Source organism: Neopelma chrysocephalum, unplaced genomic scaffold, assembly GCF_003984885.1.
Source record: "Neopelma chrysocephalum unplaced genomic scaffold, ASM398488v2 Primary Assembly neopelma1_84, whole genome shotgun sequence".
Classification (NCBI taxonomy): Eukaryota; Metazoa; Chordata; class Aves; order Passeriformes; family Pipridae; genus Neopelma; species Neopelma chrysocephalum.
This window is the reverse complement of record NW_020897746.1, coordinates 7,825,967-7,850,100: the sequence shown is the minus strand read 5'-3', so window position 1 is coordinate 7,850,100 and position 24,134 is coordinate 7,825,967. Positions and strand designations below refer to the sequence as shown.

General features: G+C 44.0%; 2 protein-coding genes across 4 annotated transcripts; one reads left to right on the top strand and one right to left on the bottom strand.

Moving 5' to 3' along the window:
• Positions 1 to 5,534: 5,534 nt before the first annotated feature.
• On the bottom strand, positions 5,535 to 23,734 carry SCPEP1 (serine carboxypeptidase 1). Of its 3 annotated transcripts, XM_027691705.1 has the most exons (16): positions 23,615 to 23,734; positions 22,528 to 22,624; positions 20,686 to 20,771; positions 19,796 to 19,956; positions 14,676 to 14,821; positions 13,693 to 13,782; positions 12,601 to 12,756; positions 12,158 to 12,232; positions 11,880 to 11,952; positions 11,507 to 11,544; positions 11,195 to 11,323; positions 10,444 to 10,528; positions 9,549 to 9,662; positions 8,779 to 8,916; positions 7,294 to 7,457; positions 5,535 to 7,173 (listed from the first exon to the last, which is right to left on the bottom strand). In XM_027691705.1, the coding sequence occupies exons 5-16, from the start codon at positions 14,748 to 14,750 to the stop codon at positions 7,108 to 7,110; spliced, it is 1,203 nt and encodes a 400-aa protein (XP_027547506.1). In that variant the 5' UTR covers positions 14,751 to 14,821; positions 19,796 to 19,956; positions 20,686 to 20,771; positions 22,528 to 22,624; positions 23,615 to 23,734; the 3' UTR covers positions 5,535 to 7,107. The 3 variants fall into 3 exon arrangements, with proteins under 3 accessions (XP_027547506.1, XP_027547507.1, XP_027547505.1); XM_027691706.1 differs by lacking the exon at positions 23,615 to 23,734 and having other exon boundaries at positions 22,528 to 22,625; XM_027691704.1 differs by lacking the exons at positions 19,796 to 19,956; positions 20,686 to 20,771; positions 22,528 to 22,624; positions 23,615 to 23,734 and adding an exon at positions 15,790 to 15,871.
• COIL (coilin) lies at positions 15,955 to 21,056 on the top strand. Its single transcript, XM_027691702.1, has 7 exons — positions 15,955 to 16,208; positions 16,879 to 18,055; positions 18,386 to 18,472; positions 18,824 to 18,871; positions 19,479 to 19,554; positions 20,271 to 20,359; positions 20,854 to 21,056. Exons 1-7 carry the CDS (start codon positions 15,955 to 15,957, stop codon positions 20,941 to 20,943), a joined length of 1,821 nt encoding a protein of 606 aa, XP_027547503.1. The 3' UTR covers positions 20,944 to 21,056.
• Positions 23,735 to 24,134: the final 400 nt, after the last annotated feature.

The window sequence follows — 24,134 nt, the reverse complement described above, 5'->3', positions numbered from 1 at the left end:
ACCCCTTGGGGGCACCTATTCAAAAATCTGTGAGCTGGTGCCCCTTGGAGTTGTGGAATCAGTTACTGTCAGTCTGTCTGCTCTGAAGTGGAGTTCAGCCTCTTCAAAGCCTCAAAGCACATCTGTGTCATTGTCCCACTTTGCTGAAATGTCTGAGTGACTCCTTGCACCATCTGACTCACTTCTCTGTGTGCAGGTGGGCAGCTGTGCAGTTCCAGACTGGGAAGTGGAGTTACAATAAGTACTGTGGTGGGAAAAAAAAGGAATACTTATTCCTGTTTGCCTTGACCATGGGAGGAATTCCCACACCTTGAAGGGGTTGCACTCAGTTTCATGAAATCCAGTTAATTTCCACTGATTCTCTCTCTTCCTGGAGAAGGAACTTAGTCTAGATATGCAAGTAAGGAGCAACACAGATTTAGACCCAAACTGTCAGTATTAAAATCTGTATCATTCTTGCATTAATTTGGTGGGGAGGTGGAAGAACGAAAGCTCCAGGTTGAGACACTACGGTTTGGGGAGTTAGCCCTGAAGTCTGAGAACTGCCACAGACAGGCTGAGTGCCAGCAAGCACTGGAATCAAGCTGATAAGAGAGCTGAAGAGGCTGTAGAAGCTGTCATTGCAGGCAGCTGAATATTTTGAGCAAATATCTGACAGCTGGGAGATGATTTGACAGCACTGAACACAGGAGAATTGGGATGTGAGGTGTTGTCAGGAAAGGTCTGGGATCTGAAAGCTGGGGGTGCTCCAGGGGTGCTAAAGTCAGGACAGGGAGACAAACACGTGTCACCCACTTGCTGGGCAACTGCACTGCCAAGGTAGAGTTTCTGTAAGGCTGGATCAAGAAGGTCAGTTTTTATTCCCAGTGGATGGAGCTGGCATTACTCCTTGCTGATCTCTGCTTCTCCAGGCCTAGGGAGGACCTGTCTGCTGGTACCAGTGGGCTGTTTTTCCCTACTGGTGTATCAAAATGTTTAATCAGAAATGTTTGGCAACTTCTCCATTTGACTCATGCACTATGTGAAATAAATATTTTGCATCCTGCCAATCTAGCTTCCTGAATTTGAAATATGACTAGTGGAGGTGATTCCATATTTGCCTGTTAAGAATAAATAGTTTAAGAGGAAATATTTCATTGAATACCACAGGCCATGGCTGTCATTTGCAGGATTTCTTTACAATCAGCTGCTTTTCCATCAATGTCACTTCCATTTACATAGAAAATTGTAATCTAGTGTCAGAAACAATGCCTAAAGAGTGCATTCCCCAGGGCTGATGACCTTATCTACAATTCTGGTTGTGTGCCAGAATATCACAGCAACATTTTGATACCCACCCTCTCAGAACAATTTCTCTTTATACTATATATACACCATATAGCCCTCATGGAATATTTGGCTTCTAATAATCTTACTGTATTTTGAATCAAATCTTGTTTCCCATTGATTGATTGATTAACAACATAACAGATGTGCTTTATTAGTTGGGTATTCTCTTTAAGTGTCACAAACAACAGGTAACAGGCAGCAAGAATTAGCTTATAAACAGTCTTGCCCCTGAGAACTTAAAAATATTACTTAGGAGGCAATGGAGTTTTCTCAGACTAGCTTAATTAGGTATGGCACAGAAGATACTTGATTTTTTTTTTAGTGCCTTTTCTCTAATCTTTTTTTTTTCTATGATAAAAAGTTAAACAACAAAACAAAACTTAGAAATTTTGGGGAAATGTTTCTATAAGCAAGGATCTTCCTTTGAAATGTTCTAGGTGCTAAAGGACCTCACCTCATAAAAGTTTTAGTGGTTTAATTTTACACAGTCTGAATGCTCTTGCTCTATTTCAACAGAAATCCTACCAGATTATGAATTAGGCATGGCCATAACTCTGCTAGATGAGCCAAACTGCACTTACCTCAAACACATTAATGCCTTATTTGTTTCCTTTACAACACATGTACTACCCTCAGAGACATTGGTCAGGAAGTTTTAAGGATAGGCAGGGAATGCTCCACTTGAAAAACAGTATCCCTTGGTACAAATCACAACCTCAAATGGTGTGTGCAGGTGAAAGCAGCCAAATTCAGCTGTTATTTGCAACTATAAAGCCTTGTTGTAGTCGGGATTGTGCTCACTGAGACCAAACTATCTGTTCTCCCGAAGTTATTGCTAAAATTAAATAATCCCCTGCCCCGGTTCACACAGAACCGATTCCCTGTGAATTCACAGGATCGAACGCGTGTTTCCAGGGTCGGCACCAGGAGCTCGGATGCCAAGGCCAGCGTGTTCCCATGGCATTTGCAGGTCTCCTTACTCCACCGAGTGGCCGGTCATCCCACTGCACGCCTGTCCCAGCCCAGGGAATCCACGGCTGGCGAGGTGAAGCAAGAAAAACAATACACAAAACAGAGGTGAATGAATAGTACGGGATAGCGCCTGCTTTCTCCCTCTTCCAACGAGTCCCACAGTCCTCCAAATGCCCTGGGGCCAAACCTCTCTTTGGCACATCCCAGAAGCCTCCCTGCTGCCTTAGGGAAGGGACAGCACCTCTCCACTCTTCTCTTGATGAGCTCTAAGCAGTTGGGCAGAATTACATTGCCCTCAGATTACAACATGCAAGGGCATCTGGCTACCTCTTGAAAGCAATGGAATATTTAAAACTCCAAAAGCCAGTGTAGTAGCTACAGCCAAGCTATTTTCAACTTCTACCCCCAAAAGTACTGTCGAGTGACACACAGACATTCCTCTCTGGATCTAAGCAAACCACATTAACAGACCTAAGCCACAAATTCTTGGAGACCATTTTTGCCTTTTTTCCCTTCCTCCATTTATTAAAAAATAAATGATTCATCTAGAAAATCACCTAGCAGCTGTAACAGACTGAGGATGCACCAGACAGTGTATTTTCTTTAGCCTAACTCACCTATAACACAGCATATGAACTGTTCAAAGTTCTCTCTCACTGCTTCAAATAAAGTTTCTACAATTTCATTTATTTTGTCCTATCCAAGATGGACTACACAATATCTGAATAAACACATTCCATCTGCAGTTTTACTACAGCTGACTACAGGAATGTAATTCCCAGATACTGCTGTATTTAGCAAGGAGAAGTAGGACAGAATAATAAAATTAGAACATGATATACCACACTGATGCTAATGCCAAAGAGTGATCACTTGTTGTGTCTCCAAACAGACTGTGTGAGATGAGTCCCAACTGGCTGAGTAGTGGAAGATAAAGGATAGAACAAAAATATTTATACAGGAGAATGTAGGTGCAGCATCACTGTCACCATCCATGGACCAAGTTGTCTGTGGGGCTAATGGTGCTGAACAGGCTGTTTCAAAGACACATTGCAACCAGCTTGTACAGAAACAGCCCTGAAAAGGACACTTTGGGAACAGAGAAGCAATTAGAAAAGCACCTTAACCAAGCTGGTTCTAGCAGCCTTTATAATTGCCTTTGAAAATGACTGTGGTAGGCATTATCAAATCTACTGACTGCAGCTTGCAGATGGAATTATTCCAGCTGTCTCTTAGGCTTGGATGATTCACAGCATTTTAAAACTGCCACAGCCCTATTCAGAACAGTATCTACCTATAAACCCACTGCATTAGGCCATTCATACTAACACACCTCTAGTCCTGCAGGTATATCCAACATAGTTCCCTCCTACCTCAATCACCAATCACAAAGAAAAAAAATCCCCCCCAAGCAGTGACCAAATGACATTTGTTCCTCCATAAGAGCTAAAACTGCTCTTTAACTACCAAATCTGTTATACAGCAAATACCAAAACCAGGTTCAGAGAAAGCCTGTGAGGGTGAACTCTGCTCTATTCAAATTCTTACTGTTCCTTCATTGCTGTGGGCCAGATGAATTACTGCTTTCCTGAATCCCTCCTGGAAAAACCATTAATATATCCGAGATTTCAGCACTGACACACACAGATTGTGCTGCCATACATCAGAATATTTACAGGATAAGAGACACAACGTGATAGTGAAGAAGTGCTCTGAGATCCACCTTGCCTCTGTACACAGACATTCTCCTTCTGTTGTGGCTTTGAAAGAAACTTCTGGATTTCTTTCTCTGTCTTAAAAAAGGTAGATTGTTATAGAAAGCCAAAACTGCTCTTGTTGAAGCAGCAGTGGTGAATTATTGATTTTTAATGCAGATTTGTTTCTATGAAAATTATCTTCAACTGATGGTGAGCAAAATAAGTCAGTGGCTGTCAGGCTACCTATGCAGTCAAAGCCTGCAGCTGCAGAGGATGAAATACAAGTGTTGGGCTGTTTTCTCTTGACTGACCCAGCATCTGCAAAAAATCTTATTAATATTTAGAACGACTCACTCTAATGGATTTGCCAAGTGACATTTCCCTTATCTGGAAATGACAGACTGCATGAAATCCAAATGGACAAAGTATGTCACTGCTAATCAGATACACACAGCAGGACTTGAACTCCTTTCAAAGCAACTCATTTCTTACAGCGTCTGCTGGACAGGTGACCTACCTTTGTGATGATCTAGAGCTGTGACACACCAGTGACAAAGCCTCTGGTGAGATAAAAGGAATCCTCCTTGATATTAAAGGGTATTTGCTTTTTTGCTGTTTGCATTTGAATGGACACTATTTAAAGGCCTGTCTCCATGGGCAAGTATTTTTATTCTAATAAGTTTAGATCTGGCATAGCCCCTAAAATCAACAAATCTCTAACACCAGCCTTGTAGAAACCATCCTTTCTCCTCATAACCCGTCTCTCTGCCAACTGAAAGACCTGCAGAAGCTGAAACAAAGCAGGACAAGAAGCAGATGTCTCAGGCCTATGGCTGAGCACAAGCTCTAGGCAACGTGAATCAATGTCCCACTTGATAAAGAAATGTAAGAGCAGCACTCAGTTGGCTTTCTGGAGAGACCATCTCAATTCTTTTCCTCTAGCAAGCCCTATAGTATTATTGTTTAGGCATAATGCAAAATATTGTATATAAGAGGATTGAGGACTACAAGCCAATTCAAACTGCTGCCATGGTTTAACCCCAGCCAGCAAACAAGCACCACAAAGCTGTTCCTGAGAGAATCTGAAGGGTAAAAGTGAGAAAACTCACGTGTTGAGATAAAGGCAGTTTAATAGGAAAGCAAATGCTGCACACACAAGCAAATCAAAACAAGGAATTCATTCAGCACTTCCCATGGGCAGGCAGGTGTTCATCCATCCCAGGAAAGCAGGGCTCCATCACATGTAGCAGTTACTTGGGAAGAAACACCATCATTCCAAATGTCCCCCCTTCCTTCTTCTTCCCCCAGCTTTCCCTGCTGAGCCTGGCACCACATGGTCTGGGATATCCCCTGGGTCACTTGGGGTCAGCTGTCCTGGCTGTGTCCCCTCCCAGCTCCTTGTGCCCCTCAGCCTTTGTGCTGGGTGAGGAGCAGAAGAGGCCTTGATGCTGTGACAACACTGCTCAGTGACAGCTAAAACATCCCTGTGTTATCAACACCATCCCCAGCACAAATCCAAACACAGCACAGACTATCTACTGTGACGAAAACGAACTCTATCCCAGCTCAAACCAGCACACTGCCCAGGCTCAAACATACTGATTTGCTTGGCAAGTTACTTAAAAATATTCCGAGAATGCAGATATTCACACTTACACACTTCCAGTACCCTCCTCTTGTTCATCTAAAAGCCAAAACAGAAAAGATGTGATTCTCAAGCAATGATATCAATGTGATGCTGAACAGAGATGAATTAGACCTATTTATTCCAACAAATGTTTAAAAAAATAAATCTGGATTTGCATTGCTAAAGTTCTCTAGAATACAGTTCAAGGAGAGAACACAAAAAAGGAAAGCACTTATTAGGTGCCAATACTGCAGCTGCTGGGTGACTGCATATGTGTTTACACAGCATTATGCCTCAGTCCTTGCTGAGCCAATGCTATCAGGCATTTCATGACAGTTTCAGTTGCTGAAGTAATTGTAGGGCTGCTATTTATTTAGGATTCTGACAGCTGGAATGAGCTGTTGTGCCTCCTATCAGACACCAATAAACAGCAGCCGCTTTGAGCTCCCTAGCAGAAGTCAAATGATGTCTGACCAAGTCTCTTCTTAACTAGTATATAAAAAAAAATGTTGTTTCAAAATAATAGGTCTCTGCAAGACTTAAAAAAAAAAATCTTTAAAAAATATAGATCAAGATTTTGTATACCCTTCTTTTAAACACTGCTATTATCTCTCAGAACTATGCTATTATTGTTCATATAATGCTCCTTTCTACTCTCCAGGCTAAACCCAGAAGGTTTAAGTGGCTTCTGTCCATTAGGACTCTTTCTTGTACAAGAAGAGGGTATTAACAGGGCTCCTGCTTCCAGGAAAGCAGGAATTCCTGCTGGATGTGCTTTAGGGCTTAAGGCTAAAGGCAAAGTTTGAGTAATAGTTATTAAAGAGAATGAAAACAAGAAACAAATGGCCACATGAGAAAGGTCAAACCCTCCTTTGGGGGGTGTTTTTCTCTCTCCATAACACAGGAAGCCTGAAGAATCCTGGATCCTAACTCAGGCCCCCCAGCAAGATGAGATGGATTGTGATTCCTCTGGGGCAGGTCCTCTATCCTGTTGTCTCCATATGTTCAGCTTGTAATCCAGCCAGGTGACTCAAGCAGAGGCCTCAGGACAAAGGAGGGAACATTCCACGGCCTCCTGAAGCAGATCAGCTCTCAGAGAGGAACACAAAGCAAATCTATCAGGGGTCAAATCAGTTTTAGTCTTGGTGTGTGAACAGAGAAGGGAGCATTCAGGGAGGGGCAAGAGCACAAAATCCTTCCAAGTCAAAGGATCAGAGTTAGTTCTTTATGACAGTGGACTTTCCTCTGATAGAGTCGTTTTTGAACAGTATTAAGGCAGCAAATCACAGCTTAAAAATTCAAAAGCAACAACTCATTCAAGGAAAAGAATGCCTTTCCATGAGTGCTTGTGCACTTTATCACGAGATCAGAGAGGTTGTGTGTCCAAACAGCCATTGCTCCTTCTTCGGCTCTGGATTCTGGACTCACTCCTCAGGAGCCCTGGGGCTGGGCAGGAAGCCAGGCCAGCTGGGCTCCCCTTCCCTAGAGCTGCTGCTGGGTCACCATCCTGAGCATTTTCAGTGCCATCTCCCCTTGGTCAGAAGGTACCTGGCACAGAGATAAGCACAGGATAAGCAGCTGCTCTAAGGAAGCAGAGAGCAGGCACAAACCTTCTGCAGTTTCCTTGCTGATAATGGTGCCCCTCTCCCCAAGAAGGTCATTATTTACCATGTGCCCAGCCTTGAGAATCCAGAAGAAAGCAAAGTTCTCGTAGGCCTTGTAGAAAGCAGCTGTCTGGGTGGATTCTGGACACACATACAGTGCCTTCCACCTTTTCTGGCTGAACTGGTCCAAACTGGGCCATTTCAGTTTCCGGATCCATGCTTCCTGGCCTGCAGGAGATAAGAGATATATTTGATTACAGATACTGACACAACAACTTGGGAGTCCAGTTCAGCTGGATGCCCACTGTACGAGGTCTCAATACAGCAGAGTGAGCACAAAGTCTCTGTGTGCTCAGGTTCTAAAACCAATTTTGCTATGCCTAGGAGAATAATCAAGGCTGGTTCAGGACAGGCTGAAACAAATCAGTGGAGGGAGAAGGGGAAAGCAAACACTGAAGGTGTGTATGAAATGGACTTATGACTGCACAAGGTAAACACGTGCCTCTTGGAGGCTCTGCTGCCCCAGAAATTCCAACATTATTTTGTTTTACTCCTCAAACACCTGAATGTCCTGTGGTGGAGAAGGATCAGCCACACCAAGCCCCCACCTTGGAAATCAAGAGACACTGCTTCTCTGTTTGTTACACACTCACTGAGAAGAGCCTGGAAAGGTTGTTTGCAGGTGCTGCTAGAGAAGGTGGTCAAGACAGAAAAAAGACGAATTCCAGGACACCAAGGGTGCCAAACCTTTAGCCCATCTCTGAACGACTGGAAGAATTTACATCTTAACTGCAGCTCCATTTTAGCTCAAAATATGATAAACTGGAGCACCACTAACTGCTAATCTGTTTTGGTGGCCTAAATACTGTTTCCTGGATTTATTAATTGCTGTATTGTTCATGAAGGGCATCTGAATACCTAAGTGGGCAGAGACAGACAAAGAATAAAGCCTTTCACAACACAGGAAGGTGTTTGGTGGTCTGTGATTGCAGAGCATTTAACTCAAAAGAAAAGGTGAGTGGAAGGGAGCAGGGTAGTCTTGTAGCAGGAAGCACTTCAGGAGCACTTGGCCTCCCTCCCAAACTGCCACTGGACCAAATCTGCATCTTGCAAGCAGTGAGGGACAAACAAAGCCCAAGATGTGCAGGAGCCTACATGTTACTGAGGGCAGGTGTGATCACTCTTCAACTGCATCTCCCTCATTAATTACCAACATCCTTCATTTATGAACAAGCACACACACAAACACACAGATATATTCATCTATCAGAAGAGTTAAGTGAATTATTGGATTCACTGAAACAAGCAATTACTAATGTTTCAGATCCATTTCTCAGTAGCATAATGGAGGTAAAGGATTTCCCTCTCTCAGAGGGATACAAGCAAAACATACTAAAAGCTGCTCATTTATGACTGTAGTATTTAAGCATTGCCAGTTAGAAGATTTGCATAGGAGACTGGAGAAATCCAGGTACCAATATCCTGGCAACTTCACAGTCTACTCATCACTCATACTTCTGTTCCCAACCCCAGCCAAGAAGTTCCTTACCCATGGTGTCAACAATGAGATCCAGCTGCCCATTATAGACTGTAACATTAACGTTGGCTGCCAAAAGCTGATCAACAACATCAATGACAGGTTTCATGAAGTCCTCAGCCATGTTCTCAAAGACCTGTCTGGACTGACCTGGTTGGAACCGGAAAGACAAATTTTAACTGGTCCTCAAAGGTTGTTATCCCCAAGCTGGTAGAGAAGCACGGGCTAAAGGTTCTGAAATGCAGTTCACAGCAGCATAAAAACCAGTCCTAGCCCAAAGTGGCAGCCAGTAATTTATCAGTCTGAGGAACCAGAGGGGACCAGAAAGCAGCCAGGCTCCCACTGGAGCTCACAGACAGCACTGTAGCTCCTGGCTCCTATTTACACACACAAGGTGCTGGCATCCATCAGTCCTTTAAGCCTTCCTTTCTGTTTTACACCCTCTCCTCCACACAATGCATGATACCAGACTTCTGGCAGAGAAAAACTGACGGCAATTTCAGTAAGACTGCATGAAAGACAGAAACCAACTGCTGAGATACAGAGGATCTTCTGCCTCCCTCCCCTTGTACTTTTAGTTACTTGGCTAAAGACAGATACAAGCAGCAGAATTGGAACCAGAACCACATCTGCCCTATGACATCTTCATTTCTGAGAATAAGTCCCCTTCTTAGCCCCCAAGGATAATGACAATGGAATGTGACCAATTGCTAGAGCATCTTCCTACAGGCTGCAATACTCTGAACAGCAGTGATGGACTCATTAGGTGCACAGGAACGTACCTCCCCATTTCACACAGTCAGGAATAATCTTCAGCTTCTTTCTAATGGGGCCATTCATCAGTTCATCCAGGCTGGCCTGGTGCATATTTCTGACATGGCGCCGGTAAAGTCGCACTGGAAAAAGAGAGAACCCTTTGATCAGTGGCACATCTAAGACAGTCACCCTGCACAGATAATTTTCAGTGCCACAGTCATGGCCAACAAACCCTGCTCTAATGAAAGTGCAACACCACAGAGAGAGATTTGCTTCTGTTTATTAGAAACCACTGAACTCTACCCTTATTTAGGTCAGGGGATGATGTGGGAGGAACCCAACCATCCATGTCTACTTTTGGCTAACACAGCGTTTTTTCAGGAGCTCGGCTTCTGCTTTAGCCACTTGGTACAGACAGGGCTTCTCAAATGACCAGTTATTTTTGAGCTGCAATGTTTTACTTTTGGGAGTTAACTTCACCTTCCCTGATGAAGCCAAGAGAAAGAGAGAAAGAGCCTGAAAGAAACTCTACACGTGTGTTTTTCACACTGATGCTCAAATATCATGGAGCAAAAGAGTCTAATCAGACTATTTATGCTGATGAGACATTTCTGTGCCCTAGCTTGAAGACAGAAATGAAAGACAACAAGAGGAAGTAACTTAAAGGTCATAAAATGTGTTGCAATTATACTGAGTGCTTCCTTGCTGTAATTTGTGCAGGATGTACAGGTGGAGTAATCCATAGGGTTGTTCCACATTCCTATCTGTCTCTATTTATGCAAGAGCAAACAAGTTCTGCTCAGGAGAATATCAACATCCATTTTAAGGATGTGCTAAATTGAGGCTCTTTCCACTATCAGAGCTGAAGGTATGAATGCAAACATAGGGCCTCAGAAGCTTAAGTATTTAAATACAACTTACTGAGATAGAGATTTTCTTGTTCATCTGATTTCACTTCTGGAACCTCCTTAGTCATGATGTTATAGAAGTTAACATTGTCTGTGTTCTGAAAACACAAGATAATTTCAGAAACACTAACAAAACCATTTCTCAGATATGAAGAACAGACTATTATGAAAAAAAAGAGGTAAGTGAATCCTAAATAAAGGACCCTGTGACCTGCCACTTTACCAGCACTTCAGGAAGATACTTATGGAAAAACTCAGGTCCTACATTTGCTTTGAGAAGTGAGGAAGGGATTCCTCAAGCCTGTGTTGCTCACTCATGGGTTGTGCCAGAGATACCATTTACTCCTCCAAAACAGATGTGAAGCTACAGGAAGCCTTACACCCCACAAATGACTGTGGATTCTCATTACTCATTCCAGAGAGCTGCAGGGCCAGGTGATGCTTTCAGATGGGCTCTGCTGCCACATCTAGTCTGGCCTGGTGCTGCCTCAACATCCTTCCAACCTACAGCCCTCAAATTCTTCCTTAAGAACGTGGTGGTAGGTATGAGTTGCTGGCATCTGGATGTGTCCAAGGATTGTAGAATGGCTGTGTTTGGTGCACAGCAAACAAACAGCTCCTTTACAGCAGCACTGGGATAAAATAAATACTGGCAAAAATGACTGGGCAGGAGAATTCCTGCCAACCCAGTGCTCATAGAAAGGATAACCCAAAATCATGTGCCTCCCCAGGCACCAGTTACTCATGTTGGTCAAAGATCTCACCTCTTCAATGACACTTTCAGCCTTGCCCCAGAGCTCAGTGGCCAGCCCATACTGATTTTTATTTATTGCATCCATTATTTCTTTGGCAACAGCAGTCACCTCTGCTAGACCGTTATCATCAAGGAGAGACTGCAAAGCAAACACAGGGGAGGACAGCTTTAATTGTGATTTCACATTCATTTATTGCTAACAGCCTCCACGCTTTCGAGGTTCTCTTCTGGGTAAGAGGTAACCTTCAAATTCAACATTCATTTACACTGTATGGCAGCACAAGTGATCAGGTGAGGACCAAGAGTTTAAGAAGGTACTTACAGTGCTGTAAAGGTAGGGCCCCCAAGATAGCACAGAGTCTAAAGAAACAGAACAGATTTCAAACATGGAACTTTCTGACGTGTGATTTAACTTACTTTCCTTTTATTGTGGCAACACTGACCATGACAAAAATTTATGGAGATGAATTAATCAGTAAAAAAGTACTGTCAGCTCAGTTTAGCCCTAAGGTTATTACCACAGAGCGGGTTCTTGACAAATCCTGCAACATCATTAACCCCCTAAAGCATTAATCAATGAAATCTATTCACTTAAGGCAGGGCATTTTTGACTTTAGGTACTCATGGAATGATTAAAGGAACCGACAAAACAAAACAACAACAAATCACCCACAGTCTGAGGATTTTAAACATACCCAAGGGAGAAATCCACGAGTCTCCAAGAGCAGTCCCCATAAAATTGCACTTTATGGTCCCTTTTTGAACAGCCTGAGTAAATAACAGGAAAAACAAAACCAAACAAACCCGCAACTTTTAGTTATAGATTCATGACTCCAGAATCAGTTTTCTTTAAGTGAAAAAGATAAGTACCATTGGGAATTGGGCAACAGGGACAGTGTATTCCAGAAAATATAAGAACTTGTAGAAGACTACATTTTAAGTGAGAAGCAAACTACATCCTCCAACTACTTACCCTGTGCAGCTCTAAAGCAATGCCAGCAGCCATTTTACCTCCATAAGATTCAGAAAATATGTAGAATGGGATGGTCTGGGGAGAGAAAAGCCACACAAGGAACTTGTGGGGCAGAGGGCAGAAGATACCTCCAACCACAGCCCACAGAAGCCAGGCACTGGCTGTTCACCTCTGACTGCCAAACACTCAGTATTTTTCTTATGCTTCTCAGATCACTCAACAGACAACAATCCACCCAAATGCTAATCTAACTAACCCCAAATTCGAGATACAACTTCTGAATCGTGGGGAATAAGAGGCAGTGATTATACTTGCACTGAGTCCCACCAACCCCCACCTAGCAGCAAACACTGCCCATCTGGAAATATGTTCACTAATTCTTTTTGAGTTCTATTTAAAAGCAAAGAAAAAGCAAATGCTAAATGAGAATTCAATTCACTTACCTGGAATTCTGTTCTACATGAGAAGAATTCTCCAAGGAAAACCATCATATCAGAAACTACCATGGAAAGGTTTTTGGCAAACAAGCTACAATCATCCACATAACTGAATCCAGTGCCCACAGGATTGTCCACAAACAAGATACTGGCTGCCTGCAACTGTACAAGCAGAAAGAAGGTTTGTATGAAACCACAGCTCAGCCCCGGCAAAAAACTTAAGTTTTGATGGCACAAATGATTAACTGAGGCAGCAAATCTCTGGAGCTGAAAGAACTTGCAGAAAAATTAGTTGAAAGACCAAAAGAGAGAAATTGTGTAGGTGACACTTGTCTGTCAGAATGTAAAACAAAGAAAAAGGTTTCCTTCTACAGCAAAGTCTTCTCTTTTGGGTTGCTGGGATTTTGTGAGATTGTTGTAGTAAATAATATCGTTGTATAGTTACAACTGTAAAAATAAAATCAGATCAGCACAGAGCGCTTTTATGGCTCAAAGCAGCAAAGCTCACCAATACAGAAGTACAACATAAGGTCTTTTAATTTGCCCAATCTGCAACAAGAAATGCACCCAAAAAAACCCAGTTATCCAGGGGCAGGTCACCCACATGGTCTAGGGAACTCCAAAGTACTACAGACTATTTGTAGCTCAGAGCACAAATACATTTCATTAATTGAAGTTCCACCTTCATAGGCAGCTGTAATTTGTTTTCCCTTGAAGGCCACACTGGACCTGTAATTACAAGCCATACATTTTACACTGCCATCCATCCAGAAAAAGCTCTATGACTGCACACAATGAAGCTGTGATCTGAAATAACACTTTCTACAATTTGCCTGCTCTCTGCTTCCCAGATAACTGCATTTCACAAATTCATGGAAGCCCAGACATATTGCAGCAAATCTAATTATTAGGTGCAGTCTTCAGCTCTAAACAAGGTTACTCCTATGAGCTAATTTATTAACCACACTATTTCAAAATGAAATATTATAGTTCTACTGAACTTTACATGAAAACTGTACTGTGTGTTTTTGCATAGCTTGCTTACACAAGCAAACAAACATTTGCAATCAATAATAGAAGCTTAACACTCTACTGTACCCAGGTTGTATTTCTTGGTTTCATTTCTTTGTCTAATGGACCGATCTCTTCAAAGTTCCCAAATCCACAACCTGAAGATCCTGGACCTCCCTGTGGGGAAAAAACAAACGACAAAGAAGTTAAAAGGCAGCATGCCACACGACAGATAGGAGAAAAGTAAAAGTGAGCCAGAAAGTAGAACTACAGACTGTAAATTTTAAAAAATGGCTTTTGCACTACACGTTAATTTGCAGAGCAGGCTCTCTTCCTCATCTTTCATTATGTGCACACATTCCATTTCTGAAAGCAAGAATTAACCAGAGAAGCAGTCACTTGGGAGATCATCTGATGAGCTGCATGCTAAGTGGGCAGTTTCAAAACCTTGTTCCCTGAATAACGAATGCAGAAGTTAGTGACCTGCAGGGTCACTAGTCATTAGTTTAACCAGCATGTACATTTCAGCCTGTGCATTTCACCCTGATGAAATAACCCAGAAAGAAAAAGACCAAATCCTCAAAGTGACTATATTCAACATTAACTTCTGAAATGTACTGCTGGAGGTGACTGTGGAGAACACGCTGCCTTTATCAAACTGGGATAGTATGAGACCAATCCATAAACAGAGGCTCTCTTGTTTCCATTTTAAATCTCTGATTATTTTATCTACTCTCTCTCTCTCTGAACATTGTTTAGACTGCAAGCTCTCCAGGAAAGGAGCTGTGACACTACAATGCACAAAAATCACTACTGTTGTGTGAAAGATAAGAAAAACCTCTGTTTCTGGAATGGAACTTGACGGAGGGTGAGCAGTTGGGGACACCCCACAACTGCAGGATATCATCATCATTTTTTCTTCCCAGCCTGAACACCTCATTCACAAGGTGAGTCATTTAGAATCAGGCAATTTTCAACCCTGTTTCTGGAGGGCTGCAAGATACCAATCAAACTGAACCACAGATGGAAAGAATTATCATATCACTTAGGTGTCTTTCAGCAAACCTTACCTGAAGCCACAAGACGAGAGGTAGTTCTGTGAAGTCTTTGGTTGGGTTATTTGCATAGTAGAGCCACCAGAACATGTGGGCCTTACTCCGAACCTGCACATATCCCCACAGCTCTTTGGGCTCTTGGGATTGCCTCAGAACTACACCTTGGGGGGGAAATAAAAATAAAAACCAGCCAGGTAAAAAGGCTTAGCTTTGGGGTTTCCATTACACTTGTTCCAAAACATTACATTTCAATCTTGGGTGTGGTAACTAGAAGCCCTTCCATAAAAAAAAAAAAATTACTGTAAGAAACCTACTTATACATACACCCCCACCCACAGCTGAGTTATCGTCAATGAATGAAGCTAAGTGTGTAATTAAGTGCTTCCTTATCAGAGCCTGGCATTAGAGCTGCCGCCGGAATGACAGCTCAGTCACTGGGATAATTTGTACTATCAGGAAACACTTAAAGTCTTTCCAAGGCCTGAGCTGAATGCACAGCCCCACTGGACACGATGGAATAACTCACACCAGCTTCAGGGTCCCCAGGGCTCACAGAATATTCCGAGCTGGGAGGGACCCACAGGGACCATCGAGTCCGACTCTGGAGTGAGTGGCCCGTAAGACCTTGGCGTTATCAGCACCGTGTTATCTCCAACACCGAGTGTCGGGAGAGACCAAGTCACTCTACAGTCCCCAAGGACAGCCAATGCAGGACAAACAGAGGGCCACTTTTAAATGACTCCAAGATCTAATCCTACAGTTAACGAAATCAGTATAGTCTGGTCACCTTAAGCAATCACTCTATTGCCCACGAAGGACAGGCACTCTCCCAGCACAGACCTTTGAAACTCCACCCCTTATCTCCTGGGTCAGGGCAGCAGCGCACCGGAGAAGCAGCAACGCGGCTCTCCCACGCCGCAGTGCCCGGGCTTTGCTGCTCCCGCTGCCTCCTTCTCCCCGTCCCTCCCGGCCGCCACCCCCGGCAGGGCAGCGGCACCGCCCGGAGCTCAGCCCGGGGCCTGCGCGGCAGCGGCCGCTGGACACGTTGTACCCGGAGGCTGTTGTTCCTGTTTCTATCCTATCCTATCCTATCCTATCCCATCCCGTCCCGTCCCATCCCACCCCGTACCTGCGGTCCCCGCCGCCAGCAGCAGCAGCGCGCACAGCGCGCTCCCGGCGCGGCGCGGCCCCATCGTTCCCTCAGCTCCCGCGGGTCACGCGCGCGCGGCCCCGCCCCGCCCGCGGCCCCGCCCTCCGCGCTCGCCCCGCCTCCTCCTCCCGCCCCTCCCCGGCCATGATGGCGGCTGCCGGCGGCGGCCCCGTGCGGCTGCGGCTGCAGTTCGACCACCCTCCGCCGGCCAGCCCGGGCTGCGCGCTGTGCTGGCTGCTGCTGGAGCCGGGCCAGGCGCGCCTCGTCACCGACCTGCTCAGCCTCATCCGGCACCGCTTCGGCTTCAGCCGCCGCGCCCGCCTCAGCCTCTTCCTGCAGGGGGCGCTGCTGCCGCCCGCCGAGAGCGCGCGCCTGGTGCGCGACAACGACTCGCTGCGGTACGGGCGGGAATGGGATGGGGGAAAGGGACAGCGGGAATGGGATAGGGGCGGCGGGAGTGGGACAGCGGGAACGGGATAGGGACAGCGGGAATGGGATAGAGACAGCGGGAATGGGATAGAGACAGCGGGAATGGGATGAGGACAGCGGGAATGGGACAGCGGGAACGGGATAGGGGGAATAGGATAGGGGCAGCGGGAATGGGATAGGGACAGCAGGATGAGATCAGGACAGGGATAGGGACAGGGACTGGTACAGTGGAAATGCGAAGGGGATAGGGAGAGCGGGACCAGGACAGGGACAGGGGGACCAGGACAGGGACAGTGGGATTGGACTGGGATCGGGACCGGGACCATGGGATCGGGACAGCAGGAACAGGACCGGGATCGGGACAGCAGGAGCGGGGAGTCAATCCCACATATAAACCCCATCCATGCCCATCAGTATCCAAAGGGGGGTGTCAGAGGATGGCCCATGCTCTGCCCGGTCCAGATGCTGCCCTGCCCCAGCACCTGCCTGTCACAGCCTGTGCTCATGGGGGAGGCTCCTGACTGTCCCATGCACAGATGGAGCATCCCTGCTCCAGACTAACTTACCTGAGCTGCTGACATGTAGGAAAAAGTGTTCGTTTTGCTCAACAGTGACTTTTGTTTGGGTTTTTCTTGACAGAGTAAAATTGGATGACATAATTGCAGATGATTATGAAGAGACAGATGATGACTTTACTTACACAACAAAAGAAGACAAAAAAAGGCACAGACACAAGCAGGACAAGGAAGAATTCTCTAGGAATGAAGACATGCATAAAAGGAAAAAGAAAAAGGACAAGCATAATGTCGAGTATTCCTCTTGCAGGGAAGAGAGCTCTGTAGATATTTGGGACTCTCAAAAAAGGTACACGAAAAGAAAAAGAAAGGAAGAAGTTAGTGGAAGAAATAGACTTGCAGAAGGTAAGGAAGACAGCTCTACTGCCCATTCTAAAAAGCTTAAAAAAGCTGAGAGGGAGAAACAGTTGGCAACAAAAAAGAAGGATGAAAAGCAGACAAAGGCTGCTGCAGCAAAGATGGCTTTAGAACAGGAAAATGAGAACTTTTCTCTAAATTCTGGTAAAAATAGTACCAAAAAGGTCACAACACAGTCCAGAAAAAAGAGGGTGGAAACTTCAGATTCCTCCAGCACATCGTCTGACAGTGACAGCAGTGAATTAAACATAAAGCAAAACAAATCTTCCCATAAACTTGTAGCGGCGACACTTCCCAAAGACAAATCCCAAGCTGCTGCAAATTCTGATGCAAAACCGAATAAAGTGACTGTAAAGTCTAACACTGAAAAGACTAAGACTGCAATTAGTAAAAATGCTAAAAAACCCCAGTCCTCTAGTTCAGATTCTGACTCGAGTACAGAGGATGAGAAGGCGACACCAGCACAAGACAGCACTGCAAAGGAAAAGTCTCTGCCTACCAACACAGTGGCTGTAAAAGCCAGCACCAAGGCTCCCAAAGCAAAGAGCTCCTCTTCAGAGTCTGACAGTTCAGATTCAGACACACCTGTTACTAAAAAACCCGCAGCAGATGCTGGACTGAGTAATTCCGTAGGAAGAAACTGTATTAAACAGTTGCCAACCAATATTCAGGGACCATTTGCCAGCCCAGGCCGTGGAAGGGGGCGTGGATCGGGAGAGGATTGTTTTTGGAGAGGACCTAGGGGCCGTGGGTTTCGTGGGATGATGAGGGGCCAAGGCCATGGGAGAGGAGCAAACCCTGGCTTCTTCTATAACTACAGCAGTGAAGGCCAGAAACAGAGGCAGTTAAATGAATCTGCGACAAACACTTCTGTTGTTGTCCAGGTGAGTGACTTGCAGTCAGAGGTCACCTTTCTCTTGCAGCTTTAACTATACAAAAAAATCTATAGGATGAGAGTAATTAATAAAAGCAGAAATAGCTTGATGGGATAAAGGCTGATCTTAACTTAGTAAATCTGTTACTTATCATACACATTTGTCAGCCTGAGGAAGTGTTTGTATTTAAGTGATTGTACTACACGTCTCAAAACAAAGCACTCAGATGGGTACCTTACCCTTATCAGAGCTTCTCACAATCCATACAGCATAAACATTATCTTCTAGTTTTAGTAATACAGTAATTAAGTCAATGGGATACTGGTTTTTTTTTCACAGAATCCCGTGGAGGTTCCCAAGAGAGACTATAATGTGTTACCTCTTCTAGCTGCTCCACCCCAAGTGGGAGAAAAGATTGCCTTTAAGGTAAAGAACTCTGGAAATACCGAATGTTAGTGGGCTAAAATTGCTTCATTTGGGCCACTCTAAGCTTCTGACCTAATAGTTTCTTTAAAAAATTCTCTTGTTGTAAAGTCTGACTTGGATTTTTACAAAGGTTTGGAGCCTGTGCATAAGTTAAATGCATTTCTTTAGACTTTCTGTCTTTGTGTAACACAAAGAAATGTTGTGTCTGCTCTCATTTCAGTGTGAATTTTCATGTACATGTTGTTATTTCTCTAGATACCTTTTCTACAATATTATTGCAAATCTTACCATACAGATAATTACACTTCACTGCAAAAACTTAAAATTTGTTATTTGTATTTCTTTCAACAGCGCTTGGAACTAACTGAAAATTACAGTCCTGAAGTTTCAGACTATAAGGTACTGATTTTCCTTCCTCCCATAATTCACTCACATAACTATTATAGATGAGGTATGACTTTAAATATTTTGAGGTTGTACAGTGTTTTTCTTTGCATCCAGTTGGCTCCAGAGGCCATTCCTGGTGCAGCAGTAAAAATGAAAACTAATTGAAAATTTGAAAGGTGTAGCAGTTATTAAAAAAAAACCCACACCAACCCAACTGCAACCATTGTTAATGATCATTGACATTTTGGAGATGACAAAAAACGCAGACCTTCAAGTAGAAAAATGTAGATGTATTTGAGCGTGCTGTGGTTTGAAGTCAGGGCAAGTTCTTGAAATGGGTGCAAGTAAAATTTCGTAGCTACTTGAGATAACTTGGTTTCTGGGGAAGTACTCAGTTAAACTGAGAAGTCAGTGACAGTAAGTAAACTTTGGTTTATTGATGCCAGTAGCTACAGATTGCTGACCTTAATTCTCTGCAGATTTTATACACAGAGATAGGAAAAACTGAAAGCCAAATTTCCTCTAGCAGTGATCAAGTAGCACAGGGGTTGTAGATATGGAATAGTTATCCAGTGCTGAAGTGTATCTTACCTGATTCTTTTCTTGTTGCTTTATGAAGGAGGCAAAAATAATCAGTTGGAATGCTGATAAAAAGCAGATCGAGCTCGAGATCCTTTCAGCACCATCAGGACAAAGTACGTACCCTGGGACACCAAAGGCTTCTTGTCATGTGCATCACTTGGAAAACAGCTCATGTTTCAGGAGTATTCCCAATTTCCTTGGGTTCATTCTCAACACACCCCTTCCCTCCTCATTCCCTCCCCAAAAAGTCTCTTTAAATGGAGGAGTTCTGACCCTTGCTAGTTGAACTGAAGATGCTCGTGGGCATTTACAGAAGTGAATTTCTTCAATCAGTATGAGTGCTCAGTAACTCACCTGTAGTGTGGCTTCATTTTCTGACAAAAACTGAAATCAGTATGTGGAATTACAGAGAAGATGTGAGACCATAATGCCATTCTTTGCAACATCAGTGAAGCCACTGCCTTCAGTGGATGTGGAACTGAGTCCCTGCAATGACAAGGTGCAGTTCCTGAGACCTCAAACAAGGAATGTTTCTGAAACTGAGTGTGTGTCCTGCAGTTGCCATTGAAGCCAGAATTAATGAATTGTCATATGGATATTTTTCTCAAAATTAAGCAACATATTGTTACCTTTTTGGTACATGTAGTCACATGAGTCACCTTAAATTTGGTGTGTAGTATTCAGCTCTACCTCAGATTTTTTTTCGTTAGAATTACAAGCCCAGACACACAACTGTAAAACAAACAGAACAAAACTGGGGTTTGAGGTAAACATTTAAACTTTTTTTGTTGTTGTTTATAGTTAATTGAGTTGTTTGTTTGTTTTTAAGTTGCTAAGGAGCCGGGGAAATTCGATCTGGTTTACCAGTCTGCAGATGGAGCAGAGCTGATCGAGTACGCTGTCCCTCAGGACACCAAGGTACGTGGGTCCTGCTTTGAATCCTGTTCTCAGTTTTGCATAGCTGATACCTGCCCTGCTTTATGGCCCTGTGCATCTCAGGGAGATTCCCTTCATAATAATGGGAGTAATCTGATTAAAATAAATGGAAGCAAAAATAAATGTCCCTTCCTAGCAAGAACGTGCATGATCACAAGGTAAGAATCACTTCTTGCATATTCCTCAATTAAATGGGGTCAAAGCCAGTCATCTAATTAAATTTTTGTTTTGGCTAATAAAATAAACATCATGTCTCACAGAGTATCCATTCTTTCAAGCTTATTGATTTCATGCACTGTTGTTCTTACCTGCATCTTCCCTTACCCAGGATGTCAGGCAGGTTGAGGTTCATCAAGAGGATCAATGAATCACAGGAATGAGTCTTTGTTCAGGCCTAGACAAAGAGTAATGACAGAGAAACTGCATCTGCTGGTGTAGCTGGTACCTGCTAAGTGTTGTCTGTGCTTTGTTTTCAGATAACTGAAAGCTGGGATGCCCTGATAGAGCCAAGACTGATTGTTGAGCCTCCAGTCAATGGATCCAACGTTGAAAATGGAACCATCTAAAGTGTGAAAAAATGTACATAATTGTACAGACTTGTTTTGTGAAATGCTGCCTTCTGGTTCTGAGGGTGGCAGGTGCACTGGTGGATATTGTTAATAAATTGTTTTAAAAAGAAGTATGCCAAAAGAAAACCACTTTTTTTTTCCTTAGTGTGTGTTTTTACACAGTACAGGAAGACTTTGTTTAGTCTAATACAGGTCTGTTGGGGTTTTTTTCTTAATATTTATATCCTACTGCTGTGAGCTGCAGAACTGGAATGGTTTGATCAGAAGATAAAATACAACTTTGTACTGTCAGTAACTTATTGAAATGTCTGGGTTTGGCTAGAACCATATAACTGTCATACAGAGGTCGTTTTTATTTAAAAATTAAATATTGTTGATATGCACACCTCCTCCTCTGCTGCTGCTGAACATCATACAAATGCCATGAGTTTGCAGTTACTTACAGAGTTCATCTGAACATGTCCAGAAATCCATGTGGATTTCAAGCTTCTGTAATTTTGAGGCATATAAATAGTAGTGGTAACTCAACCTTGCTTAGAACCCGTGGAAAATAACACAAATCCCCAGCAAAATTGTGCCCCATTGTGTTAATCTGTGTAGGCTCTGAAAACCCTTTTGTTTGTTTGTTTTAGATCAAACCCTTTTGCTCTGTAAGAGCTGTGCTACCTTTCTTCTTTCCTTCCCAGCAGCACAGTGGGTCACTGGGTGCTGGCAATGTGCTGCACTGACAGCTCTGATAATTATTAACATTGAGGGGACACCTTGTACCTCTGTTGACCTGGCAAGTCTTACACTTCCAGAAAATCCCTGTCCTGGGTAGTTGACTCTTAGAGGGAAGACATGGAAAAAACCCAAAAACTCTAGATACAAACAAACACCTGAGAAACTGTACCTGGTGTTTTGTTAATATGTGCTCTGACCAGTGCATGATTACATTAAAATACTGCACATCTTTCCATTAGCCCTATTAAAATGTCTTGTTTGTGAAGGAATCATTTTTATACAAGTAAAACTGATTTGTGTATTGTGGTTCTCTTTAGTTGCCATTATTTCATGCTAGAATTTGGGTTTTTTAGAGAAATGAACAGTTAGATTCATGTGTGGCTGTTCTTGCAAACTGGACCAGGATGCCAGACACTAGCACAGTGATGCTGAGACAGTGGGGATTAATGGAAAGATTGTTTTTCTAAGGGAAATTGCTCATTTTTAATTCTTAAGAAATTGTAAAAGCTAAGTGCAAGTATTTCACAGCACTGTTAGAGCAGGACTTGCCTCTTGTTCCACTGCCTACAGTGTATTTTGGCCATGTAGTTCAGGATCACAGGAAGTTCTCAAGTAATTTCAAGGAAGCAAAGAGAGCAGTAACTTCATTAGCTATGCAAATGGTAATTAATTTTTAATGTTAAAACGTTGTCTTTTAGACAAAAGGAGTGATTTGGCTTCCTCAAAACCAGAATTTCAAGCCCTCTTTGACAATGGGGAACTTAAATTGCTCATCTGAGCTCTAAACATCCTGTGCTGTGCTCCAGAAGCAAAAGCTACAGTTGTGAGGGCATATATTTACCCTTTTTATTTGCATACCTTTGTATCAGTAGATACCAGATGAGTGCTGCAGAAGGTACTGAGCCTTTGAAAGATGACAATGGCTTGGTCCAGGTAAGCCCAAGGAGTTCATTCACTGTAGAAAAATAAAAAATGTAAACATTAAGAGCTGCTCCTTGGTCCAGTCAGCAGTAACATGTGCACAACACAGCTCTCTAAGAATGTTCCTTTGCAGTCCCTGTCAGCCACCACCTCTCAGGTTCCCCCAGGTGTTTGCATTTCCTCTGACAGCAGTTACAAAGTCCTGATCAGCCCATCCCCACCGTGCTGTAAATGCATGGCACCGTGCCCATCTCCTCGAAACTCCTCCACCCTCCGGCATATGAGAGACTTTGTCCCTGAAGGTTTGCTCCTGTCACAGCCTTGCAGCTCCAAATGCCTCCTCTTGTCCTTTCTGCACCTGTACCTGTCACTAAGCAGTGACTCAGAGCCCTGGGCAGCTTATCCTGAAGGGGTATTGCAAGACTGGAGTGATAACTGATGTAGGTAGAGGTCCACGTTAATCTCTATAATGTAGGTTTGCAACGACCATCCAGATTTAATTCAGTCTTACAAAAGAAATTACTAGGAATTCATTTCAACTGTAACAGATGACCCACCATTGCCTCTTTTGAGTGCTTTATACAATTCATGAACATTTTTAGAAGCCCCTAAGGTATAGTGACTACACGATTGCATGCTAATACTTTTTAATGACATTAAAAGGAACCTCAGCAGTTCTCCATACAAAGTGTCCTTTGCCCACTGGACAAGAGGAGAGAGCAGACAGCTCCTTGTGCTGCAGACCACCAGGCTCTGTTTAAATTGCTGGGGGCCCACAGAATTTGTGCCAGGCTGCTCTGTTTCATCCATGCTGCCAGTGTGGGTGGAGAAGTACAGAGAGCCCTGAGCAAGACCCTGGGTCACCAACAGATAGGGCAGAAGAAGGAGGAGTAAGAATTTGGAATCAGGTTAGTTAAAACGGGAGTAGTTGCACCTGTTGCTATTCAGCATCAATGTTCCTGTTAGAAACAGCGATTATTCAACAGTTAGACTGAGGAAAAGAAAAAAAAAATCGAGGAAATACCTTCTGTTGTGATGGCTTCCACATTCACAGCGCGGTAACCCGTGCTTTAAAAATGCTGGATCGACATCAGCTGTTGGAACCAGGCGATGTTTAAGGTCCTTTCCAACCCAAACCGCTCTACAAGTCTGTTTGGTCTTCAACAGCCAGGTTACCCATAGCTCAGAGCAGCCGGGATTTGGGATTCATCCCTTCCCTGAGCCCCAAGCAGGAGCTCGCGGGTTGTGACCGGACTGCGCTGGGGTGTCCCGCGTTCCCTTTGTGCGGGTTCTGGGACGGGAGCGGGGCTGCGGGGAGCTATGAGGGGCTGCGGGGAGCTATGAGGGGCTGCGGGGGGCTATGGGGGCTGCAGGGGGCTACGGGGCCGGCAGCCCGGGTGGGCACCACACCCGACATCACCCACTGCGTTTTAGAAACCAAACCCGAGGTCTCCGGACGGGGTGTGACGCTGCCCCGACCCCCCGCCCCGCAGCCCCTCGACCCGGTCCACCCGCGGCCCCGGTGCGTGGAGGGGTGTGAATTC